This window comes from Ceratosolen solmsi, unplaced genomic scaffold (assembly GCF_000503995.2).
Source record: "Ceratosolen solmsi marchali unplaced genomic scaffold, CerSol_1.0 scaffold10, whole genome shotgun sequence".
Lineage (NCBI taxonomy): Eukaryota > Metazoa > Arthropoda > Insecta > Hymenoptera > Agaonidae > Ceratosolen > Ceratosolen solmsi.
In genome coordinates this window covers 12,000,510-12,012,774 of record NW_011948412.1, presented here as the reverse complement: position 1 = coordinate 12,012,774, position 12,265 = coordinate 12,000,510, and the positions used below count along the sequence as shown (strand labels likewise).

The following is a 12,265-nucleotide window of genomic DNA, read 5'->3' as shown; positions in this document are numbered from 1 at the left end:
GCCGCGGTCCTCGCAGGTGTTGGTGCGCGCGATCGCTGATAAGGAACGCGCGCCCGGGCACCCGCGTGACGTCACGGCCGGCACAGGTATATGAGCCGACGCTACGGCCCCGACCACGTTACTCGTTGCCCCGTCGTCTTCCTGTCCGTGCTCGGCCCGCCTCGCGCGCACCCACGCGTGCACCCACCAGTCTCAGTCTCGCTCCTTTTGCTCTTTCAGCAACCTGCCCCCCCTCCCGGCGCTGCCGATCTTTCAATTTTTGTTTCCGCTCCCGACCGCTGCCCTCTGCTTCACCCGTCGGGCCTCGCACTCGCTCGAGGCACCTGCTGGAGAACGGGCCCGGGACCGAAAGCTGGGAGGCTTCCGCTGGAGCTCCGCATTCGTCGCGCGTTACACACACACTCACATACGCGCGAGGGGACTGGCACTTGTGAGCTGACGCACGTTCTTAGCATGGGGTGAGTGAATAACCGGGGAACTCTGGCTGCTTCGTCCTTTTTTCTCGACCTCTACCTCCTCGGCATTTCTTCTTTCTCTCTCCTCTACATCTTTGCCTTCGTCTTTACCTTCGCCCTTTGCCATCCTCATCACATTCATCTTCATTTTGTTCTTCCTTCTCTTTCATCGCCGTTTTCGTCGCCGCTGCCGCTGCCGCTGCGGCCGCCGGTACAAGTCCTGCCGGCATCGCCACCGCCACCGCCACCGCCACCGCCATCGCCACCGCCACCGCCACCTCCACCGCCACCTCCACCGCTACCGTTACCTCCTCCTTCTCCTCTTACACCTCCTCCTACACCTCCTCCTACACCTCCTCCTACACCTCCTCCTACATCTCCTCCTTTCCCCTCGCCCTCCTCATACTCCTCTTCCTCGTCGTCCTCGTCCTCCTCCTTCTCCTCCTCCTCCTCCTCCTCCTCCTCCTCCTCCTCCTCCTCCTCCTCCTTATCCTCCATTACCTCCTCCTCCTTATCCTCCTTTTCCTCCTCCTCCTTCTCCTTCTCGTCCTCCTTCTTCTCGTCCACCACGTCCTCCTCCTTCACCTCATCTTTCAACTCATCTTAAATACAATTACTGCCGCTTTGCACGACGAACCATAAATATTCTTGCATTTTAACGAACTTTCATTTCGTTATTCATCTCCTCTTATTCTAATTCTTCAAATACACGAGTGCTTGAGCGATCTCATTGCAGCGGCAAGCTGCTCTTAACGCAATTTTTCAGATTATCATACACACGCAATAATCATAAATTTTACCTTTACTTTCAAAATTGTCGCTTTAATTTTTGATTTCGATAATGCTCATTCATTTCATCGGAATCTCAAATTTCAACAAATTGATCGCTTCAATACTCTAATAATTATGATAGAAGGCCAAGAAATAATCCAAATGTTTGCTAATATCAACCCCATCCCTCGCTTTTCGTAACAATTTATGAATTCGTGTATAGAACGACGTATAAAACCACTTATCTTTAATCACATATTTAATGATACGAAAAACAAGAATTTCAGTACAATTTTAATTAATCAGTAATCGACAAAAAGCAACGAGACAAATGCGCTTTTTTAACTCATTTTTACGGCAAAACTTTAAATTACATTTTTTCTTTCGCGTTTCATAATGAAGCGTGCGATGCGTAAAATGTGTTAGGCGTGCTTTTTTATTAACTATTTGTAAAATTCCATTACTGCTAGCTGCTGGAAAAATAAAAATATTACTCAACCTTGACCGAAGCTTAAACGGCATTAAAGATTTGTAGTTAAAAAATAGTTTAACGTTTATTAAGCGCAAGAATATATTTGAAAATGTCTTAAAAATCTGCGCGTTATTTCTCATAAAAATTAACGATTTAAAAACACCTCAATTTTCATAAATAGGAAAATCGTAATATTGCTTCATTGTCACTTTTATAGCTGCAAAAATACGAGTGGTAAATTATCGAAACGGAACGCATAATTTCACGTGATGTTGACAAAAAGAATGAACGGCCATCGTAAGTGCTTACAATACATAGATACGAGAAATTCATTGCCCATCTTTTCATGTGTAAATAGCCGAGGAGATGCCAGTCTCATTGCGACTCTTTCTCGCACTCCTCATTACGTAACTCGCACGAGTTTAAACGAAGAGGTGCTTCCTCTTCTCTCTCTCTCTCTCTCTCTCTCTCTCTCTCTCTCTCCGTCTCTCTCCGTCTCTCTCCTTTTTTCCTTTTAGAACGAGGAGCACTTTATGCTTTATCTATGAAAACAGCGATTTATTTGTATGGGCGTGGAAATTTTGGCTAATTTTCATTTGCATTTAAATACATAATCTATATACACCGCTCGATATTGTTTGTTTTTGTCGTTATTTATATATTATAAAGCGATATCACGGCGCTATAAATGTCGCTTAACAATCCATAAGACGTTTGCCTTAAATACATTTCTCCACTCATTACTCGGTTATTTTTATAACTTTTTAGAAATAGGATCATGTTTTTTGTTACACGTGGAATTCTCCATTAGCGACCGAGAAAATTATTGAATTCTAGTCGGTGTGTGCTCGCAGATTTTGTCAGGCCTTATCACGCAATTGATTTTGAAATTTTTTCTACGCTTGCTTATTAATAAAATCATGTGATTCTTAATAACGTTATCGAGCTTTATTACAATTCACGCGCCATTATTTTTGCAATAGTTTCCAACTGCATAGGATTTTGATAAATCTATCGACAATCTTAAATACACAAATATTGTACATATTCGTTTGTTTCTTTTCTTTCCTTTCCATTTCTTTTCATTTTTTTTTTTTTTTTTTATAGATAATTTCAATAGCTAGATCACATAATATTCGTATTTCCCTTGCCACGTCTGAGTCACAAGAGCGCAAATAGCCAATTGTAATAAATGTTCGTTGAAAAATTCTTCCTATAACGTTTCATAACTTATTGCTGCCGCGATTAATTTCACATGTACAGTGCTTACATTCCCTCTTCATTTTTCCTTTATTTAATGGACTTATCTTCTGTGAAAACAAGCGGAGGAGACCGCACCGGTGGTTACACGTAGCTTTCGGTCGTACCTGCCGAACGAGCGTCGCGCACACAGTGCTAAGGCACGCGCGCGCACGCACACGCTCGCTCTTACACCAGTAACGTATATATAGATACAAAAATGTATGCGTATAGCGGTTCGGCCTTATCATATCACCGCAAGCGAGCGAACGCGATAACGATTTATCATTATGCTGTCCCTTCCGAAAAGCAATATTCTACGTAATGTGTCAAGTAAAGTGCATAATTTTTAATTAAAAAAAGAAATTTTTTTTCTACAAAAGAAAACTATACAATTAGACGAAATGGCGGTATACGTGAAACTCCATTAGATAACAATTTAAAACAATACGTTATTGTAGAGTCTCTTAATTCATTATGAAGCGAGTTTGAAATTCCATCGAGTTTATTTATATTTATCAACATCTTGTCTCGTAATTTGAAACAAAATCACATTAGTGTTACTAACTAGCCAATAATTATAATGAATTAAAGGCACCTGTTGTTATTGAATTAATACGTTCGTGAATTTTAAGCAATTGACTTTTGTAAAATCCTATATAGATCAATTACGTTACGATATGTCAGTTACAATCGTTAGAAAAAGTTATTTTATTAAAAGCGCTTTCTATTGATGGATGAAAAATTATTACGTAATTATGAATGGGAAATCTGCTCTTTAGGTTAATATTGACGACGATTGTACGAAATACATACGAATTCATTACTCACTTTGCAAAACTGTATAATAAATTCTATTAGCTGTATTCAAAATTACAATCTGATACTATTAATTATCAAACAAAATGTATGAAAAATTATTAACATTCAATCGTCTATTATTATCGATATAAATAATTGAAATTTTATATATATGTTTAAGATTCTTTAGTACTGTCTATTAAATAATAATAATAATAATAATAATAATAATAATAATAATAATAATAATAATAATATATTACATAAAAGTTTCTTTAACGAAATCGTTTCAAACATTTAAAACAGACCATCTATAAAAGACTTTAAATGTATATTAATAACGAATTCGTGAACATTAATCCAACTAATAAAGTACAAAGTTACTTCAATTCAATTCACAATCTAATTGTCAGCTAATATGGAGCTGTTATAACGAATTTTCAATAGTATATTAAATACATATTGAACATATTTAACGATTCTCTATTATCTTAATATTAATAATAATTATTATTATAAGCAAGTGGCGTAACGATCGTGTATTGATTAAAATTTTAATAACATTGACTGAAATATGCTCGTCTTAAAAATTACCAAAATTTAAAAAACTACATTAAAAACTGTAGTTTGAATAGAAAAAAAAAAAAAAAAAAAAAAAAATTACACATTCTAACATCTAAAAACTAACTAGTAAACATTGTAATATTATCGAATTTATGGCTTAAATTTTACGTTTAATATTTCATTCGAACGAACATAATGAGAATTTTAACGAAAAATTATATTTCTAGCATAATCCAATTTGTCTATACACAAACATCTTACTAATATAATATATAAATAATAGAAGAATAATGTAAAAATATAGAAGCAGAATATTACACAAAGTGAGGCAAAAGAGTTTTTTTTTTTTCAAAATCTGCACGATCTTGATAATAGTATCTATATAGTAGAAGCAATTTTAAGAGTGTAGATATAATAATTTTGAGATATGTAACGTTTATCGCTTATTAAAATTAGAACTTTGCCATATAAATAAATGCCAAGTCGAGTAAAAAATAAGTTAACTTACTATTGTGTATCTAAATTAAATTTGCACAGTCCTATCATAGCTGTAAAAACGTCATTGCCATACATTTATAAACATATTAAGGAAATATATTTGAGGATTAAATCGTTGTTGAAAGGCAAGAAGGGATTATTAGAATTCAGATAAACTATACATTTTTATTTCAAGATGATAAACAGAAAGAAAGCCAGAAAAACTAGAAAGAATTACGATGTAAAGGAGATTTTTCGAATACAACACACATGAAATTCTTATTTGACAAATTTGTTTTCATGACACATTGCCTATTTTTGCTAATCGTAAACACAGAGTATTTATCATGTCACATGTCAAAAAAAAAATCGACAGTTAAATTTATTTATTTATTTATAAGAATATCCATATCCATCCAAGCCATGTTAACGCATCTTTAATTCTAAACTCGCTAACGGAAAAATTAAAAGAAAGAAAAAAAAAACAACAAAAAAACGAAAATTGTTATCATCGCTTCATGAAGTGGGCACTTGCCTTGTATGAGCTTTTATTTTCTCCTCGCACACATCGACTCGCTGATATTTAAGCAGTTGTTCGTTATAGAGTTGAAAAAAAATCAATTTGACAAATACGCACGGGAGGGAATACTCGCGATCGCAATACTCATTCGGTATGTTTCGTTTGTTTAAATTTTAAGGAGCGCCTGATAATAGGTCGTATATAGGTTTAACATATTCAAAACCGTTTGACGGAGCGTTTGGTGTGGAGATCTTGCGGAGCAGCTTTTTCAACATTCTTTTGTGCGCAGAGAAGAAAGGTTTTCTCGGAGGTATTAACCCTATCGCCTCTCGTACTTCTCGACCTTCCATACATGCGCGCCAAACGTATAGTGCGCTTCTAATTAGCCGTTTTACGAATGCGAATATTTAGTATTTTTATTTTTAATCGGTAGAAAATGCTTAAACTCGAATGGCAAATTGTTAATCGTTTACTTTTTCTTTTCTTCTTTTTTTTTCTTTATTTCTTTTTTTTTTTTTTTTCTTTTTTTTTCTTTTTTTCCACCTCAAATATATATAGTTAATGGAAATGGTTAGTGGATAAAAGGAAGGTTTTAATTTACAGTGGAAAATGAATTTCATGATTGTGAGATTTCGGCTTTATTGGATCTGTTTATCTTTGCCGACTAATAATTGCTACTCAAAGAAAAGTAATCGTGACTATTATATTAACATGCTGCAGAATTATTTAAAATTTAACGAATATATTATACGCTTGAATTTCTTAATAACCTCGATAGACAATTAATAAAAACCTTAAATAAAAATTAGACTTTTAAGTAATAGTTACGTTTGTATTTAGTCAGAGCGAGAGAGGGAGAGGGGGAGGGAGACTTTGTGCGCGCGCGCGCGCGAGTACGTATATGTGTATGCGCGACGGGGAGCGATAGTCGGGGAATAAAATTTTATCAGTTGTACTGTGATCGAGTTTTGAGCATTAAATTTCCAACTACAAATTTATAGAAATATACTCGTACTTTTCAATTTTGCCAATTATAACAACGACAACGACAACGACAACGACAACGACAACGACAATTCACATCATTATCGTTATTATCATGAACATAATATTATCATAATCATAATCATTATAGGTGTTTTGATTGGAAATCCATTGATACACGGAGCTGGGAATATCATCATCATTATAATCATCGCTATTATTACTATCATACGATACCTCGCATTAGATAAAAGCATAAAAAAATGTCTTAATATCATTTTTATTAAGCGTTGCAAGGAAGAGATAGAAAATGAATGTCGTAAGGATGGGACTTGGCTATAGTTTATTTTAATAACTCGCCGATTTTGCTTATCCGAGAGCCCAATAGCACATATAATCAACAGCAAAGCGAAAATCATCGGTTTGGACTTTCGACGTTTAAACCCCATTGGCGAGAAAGTCAGCATCGCCCACAGTACTGACCTCACCTACTCGTCGGTGCACGTTAACATTGCAATAGTTAACATTGCAATACTTGGAGGTGTGGAGCCGTGCGCTAAAAGGCAGGGAAGCCGCGGCCCTCGCACCATCCTGATAACGAGCGAGGTCGGTTTCATTTTCCCCACATGGCCGATCTATATAGCACCGGTTAATAATGAGCTAATTTCCTTTGCGTTAGAAGAGAAATTTTCGTCGCTCTTGCGCAACTGCGCGACCCGGATCTTATCTACTCAGTACATCGCTAACCTAAAGAAGTGCCTTCAGATATGCCTTCGTTCTCATCCGCGGACGTGGGCATTATTACAATTGGATAATATAACGAAATATTACGGCGATATATTTCTCCTACTTAATGCCAGTGCGCTTACGTTATCCTAATTTTTGTGTCGAGCGCCACTGTACGCACTTACGGAAAAAAACGGCGCCAACGGCGTGTGCTTGCGATATGCGTGCACGACACTAATCTCCTCACGAAAAATCCTTCGAGAGTCCAATGTTATGCGTCTTTTTTATGTCTTTCCTGTCGCTGAGCTGCGATTTTCAAATTCGTGCACAAGATAGCACGACTACTTTATCTACAATAGGAAAATTATGTATACGTATTGTCGTACTTACGACATTACGTGAAAATAACTGGGGCCGCGTTTAGTTTTCTTTAATTCGAAGTGTATTTTTTTTAACAATCTTGTATATTTAAACGTATCAAACTTACGATAAATACGATAAATTCTGTTCAAATATGAGAAATATGTAAAAATTGTTTTGGAACCATATCAAATATAGTTTTAAATTAAATGTTATTTTCTTGTTTGAAACAAAAAAAAATTTTTTTTTTTTTTTTAAAAAAAAAAAAAAAAAAAAAAAAATGTATATATATACATACATATATGTATTTATATATTATACAAGTATATATATATATATATATATATATATATATATATATATATATATACTCTGCTGTAATCATGAAAAAATGTAAAAAAAAAAAATATGTTCATTGTAATCTCGAGCAAATTTAGAGCCGATAAGGTATGTTTGGTCACTGAGCGCTTCATATTTACTAATTTAATGTCGCTTTTTCATTTTTTTTTTTTTTTTTTTTTTTTTTCAGCGAGCATTTTATTATTTTTCTAATTTATAGCAATTAATCTTCAACGTGTACGTCGCTTATCAATAAAACATCTAATCTATATGAGAACTTTACATTAATTATATAAAGCATTTACATAACTCAAATATTAACATCGATACAATATTATTCTTATTTATTTTTAATATAAAATAATTTTAAGACTTTATTCAGCGTAATTCCATCGGTATACAAGGAAACGATATTACAAAGCTGTGTAGCGATAATGTGGAATGAAAAATTTTTTAATAGAGTTGCTTAAAAAAATTATAACCTTTATCAACCGTTAAATTCAAAACTAGATAAAGAAGTATAGAAAAAGAATTACACAATGCTTCGCTACTAATTACGAAAAATGCAAAAATGTGTAATGTATTGTGTGTGCCGACTGGAATCGATCGTCTGTAAAAATACATTCGATCGATTCCTTAACGCATTATGTATCATTCAAGCTCGGTCCCACGCTCGTCCACAACAACGATCAAGATGCTCAAGAAGATATTTATATTGAAGAAAAAAGCGGACGCTATAAAGAGAGCTATCCATCGACAGTATGGTGATGAATAGCACTGTCATGGACTTGCTCTCTTTGTGGACGTCGTTTAATTCAACGAACATTATTCGCAATCGAAGCAACTGGACCACGTGTGAGTATAGATGCGACAAATCGATCCGAAATATTTGCCGATCACCGTGGGTGAAGGGAAAAAGGAGTGTGCGCAACCCGATGCTTGGCAGTGACTTATTACTCGAGTGGCTGAAATTTTTGATTATTAGATTTAACATTCTTACGATGCTTATCTATTATCAAATGTTGCCTCCTCTCGGTATTAATATCATTGCGCGAATTCAGTTGCGAATACGAGTCTCACTCGCCGATCAATGGTGCGTGGACGTTTGATATACTTTAGCTTAATAGTAACATGGAATCACCAGTGGCAATTATTATGATAATTTCACCTATGGAGAAGCGATAATCGATAAATTAATTTCAATTCGTTATGCAATAATCGTTATAAGCATGACAATTTATTATTATTATACTTGAGATGAGCAATAATTCGTCGGCATTGGGGATGGATAATTTTCATGCACGCGACATCGGAATACTTGGCGATTTTCTTCGTTGAGCCTAATCCATAATCCCAAGGTAATAATACTCTGTCGACACTACACGATACCTTGTCAATACAAAATATCAAGGCAAATAAAAACCTCTCCAGTAAAGCTAATGCACGCGACATTTTGCAACTCAGTGTTGCAACAATATCTCGTTCAGACTATAAAGATATAACTCGATGTATGCGGAAAGCATTTCACATCTTTAATAACTCTGCCATAAAATAACAGCAACAAAAAGAAAGAAAAAACGAATTAAAGAATGAAAGAATGAAAGAATGAAAGAAAGAATGAAAGAATAAAAGAAAGAAAGAAAGAAAGAAAGAAAGAACAAACGAGCAAAATAAAAGGACAAAATTACTCGAGGTAGTCGTAAAAAGTTACTTTCTTACGAAACTATTCAAAATTTCGATCACCTGCAAAAATTGTACATTCGTATGTAAAAATAAGTAGGTGTACATTTCTCGCGGCTGAAAAAGAAAGCGTTTTATTTTCAAAACTAGACTCGCGGGCACCTACATTTCCATGCACGCGACATCGAACACCTTGCAGATTTTATTAAAACCATCGAGCGTAAGTGTAACAATACAGCAGCTAGCGCCAAGGCGACAATAACCACAGCTTATCGCCTCGTTGCAAATGATTAGTATCTAAGTATCGTTCTATGTCCTTCGTACGCCATAATCTCGATACTTCGCAACGCTGCTCGGTTTTTTTTTTTTTTTTTTTTTTTTTTTTTTTTTTTTGAAATCTCTTTGGCAATTTAATTAACGGGCTGCAATTAAGAGACTGCAGACGATCATCCGCGCACAATGTCATGAGAATTCATAAGAAATTGCAAAAGGAAGGCTTAAATCAAGCCGAGGCTTAAATAAGAATGCTTAAGTTAAGCTAAACGTTGCTTTAAGCGTTACCCTGCCGAAAATAGCATGCGATAAACGCATTTGTAAAATCGTGGAACACGCGTCAAGCCTAGAGTAGCTCAAAATCTCTTATCGAAGGTCAAGACTCTTTCAAACTCTCATTCATAAACCATCTCATGAAAAAATATAGGTGGTAGCCAGTGTATAGTTTCGCGAGGAAATAGGGAGTCGTTGAACCCCATGTTGATTAGATTCCAATAACTCGATCTGACCGATATACCTTGGCTAGCACAAACGCTAAATAGCGTAAAGGGCATAAAAGTCCGGCAAGCACTTATTGCTCTTTCCTTCTGCGGGTGCGCAATGCACTTTGCTCTTTTTCTCCTCTCCTCCTCTCTCTCCCTCTCCCTCTCTCTCTCTCTCTCTCTCTCTCTCTCTCTCTCTCACCTTCTTTCTTGATTTTGCGCTATGAAGCACGCAATGCTATTCTGGAGGAGCGAAGGTTCTACAAAATATATATGACTAGCGAATAGTAGCTTGCGAACAACAAAGTGATCGTCTCGACATTTTAGCCTTACTCGATAATTATTATTAATTTGTAAATTTTTTGTTTAACTTACATAATATTCTTAGGATGCCAATTAAAACGTTGATCCATGGAAAATAATAGATTTTTGTACGTAAGAAAAGTTCTGTTTTCATTCAATGACAAATGTTTATTAAAATTTTTCAATAAAAACCACCTGTATGTATTAAAAAAAAAAAAAAAAAAAATAAGTAATGCACTTGAGATAACAGTGAATTTATAATTCATTATTGAGAAATAAATATCAATTGATTAATAATGAAAAACGTACGAATGGCATTAATTCGAAAATTACTTTACCTTATATCGTTTTCATTTATTTGTATAAAAGGCATCTGAAAATATAATAACCTCGTGCAAAATTCGTTATTTAATGTTGGTATATTGGTTATACCAATTTTATATAATAACGTAGAAGATACAAAGTAATGTCTAATAATGCACTAATCAACTCCTATGGCCCATGTAACACTTTGAGTGGCAAAACTTGTACGATCTGTGATAAGAGTATCGACTATAGAGTTTTCATAACTTCTGCTGGTTTCCATAATGTATGTGAAAAATGTGTTATTTACAAATATCAATTTTATTTATCTAGAGAAGAAACAATTGTCATTCATTGGATGCATATGTTTATTCGTTTTGTTTTATATTAAAATTAAAACGCTCTTGATGGATGAACAAATTCATTATTATATTAAATACATTTTTTATATAATATTATTATATGATAAATCCATTTTTATTTTCGGAATTGTAATGAATGCGAAAACACTATGGAAAAAAGGTTGCTTGTAGTGTTTAATTAAAAGGTTACTTTACTACAAACGCTCCATATACATACTACAAATGAAACTATAAAGTTTGAGAATCATAATTAAAATAATAAACCATACGAACGATTTAAATATTTAAATGTATAAATTACAGGCAACCTTATCGTTCGTGTCAAAAGCAAATAATTAAACGACAATTCCATTTATATTGACTTTTGCGGATCATATATAAAAAACTAAGTTAAATTGTCTTACTTTAAAATAAATGAAAATTACAAATTTTAAAAACTTAATGAAAAAAAAATTAATTGCGTATCAAGTGGCCTTGGTTGTGTGTAAGTGAAAATTCTATCGAACTTACAAGTCTTTTTTAAATTAAACGTTATGTTTAACGACAGCCATCCATTTCTTGATAAAATTTATAAAAAAGAGTCAATAAAATTATAAAAATCACACTTATCTCTAGGATTAATAAAACATGTTTTAATATTTTATTTACATTTTTTAATAATACAATAATATTACACAGCAATTATGTAGTAATATTTATTACCTGAACAGTAATAAGTAATCATTCGGGTGTTTTTATAAATTTTTAAACTAATATTCAATATAATCCTGCATGTATTATAATTCCAACTTTCAACCAAATTTACAATTGAAAAAATCCCGATATACCGTTGATATTTTTAAGTAACGTGTCAGATGTTGTATCAATGACAAGTTTAATATTCGAAAATTTGTGCTACTTCAGCGCATGCAGGTATTGGTGGCACCAGACAGCAAATATAAAGATTATTAACTTAGATAAGGTGCCACACGACGTATATGCATAAAAAAAGCTTTGTAACCAGCATAAATAATGCGCCTTAATTATCATGACGCGTTAAATTACCAACTCTTACATATTCGAATGATCTCTAAACACATTATTATTACTCTTTTTTTTATTTATATATATATATATATATATATATATATATATTTTTTTTTTTTTTTTTTTTT

General features: G+C 34.1%; 1 protein-coding gene across 1 annotated transcript in view; it reads left to right on the top strand.

Moving 5' to 3' along the window:
- The first annotated feature begins 259 nt into the window (after positions 1–259).
- The window catches only part of DCTN6-p27 (dynactin subunit 6), a 15,926-nt gene continuing 3,920 nt past the window's right edge, over positions 260–12,265 (top strand). Inside the window, exon 1 of the mRNA XM_011496289.1 lies at positions 260–458. Within this exon, the coding sequence (XP_011494591.1) occupies positions 454–458 (5 nt within the window). The 5' untranslated portion in view covers positions 260–453. The remainder of the gene's footprint in view (positions 459–12,265) is intronic.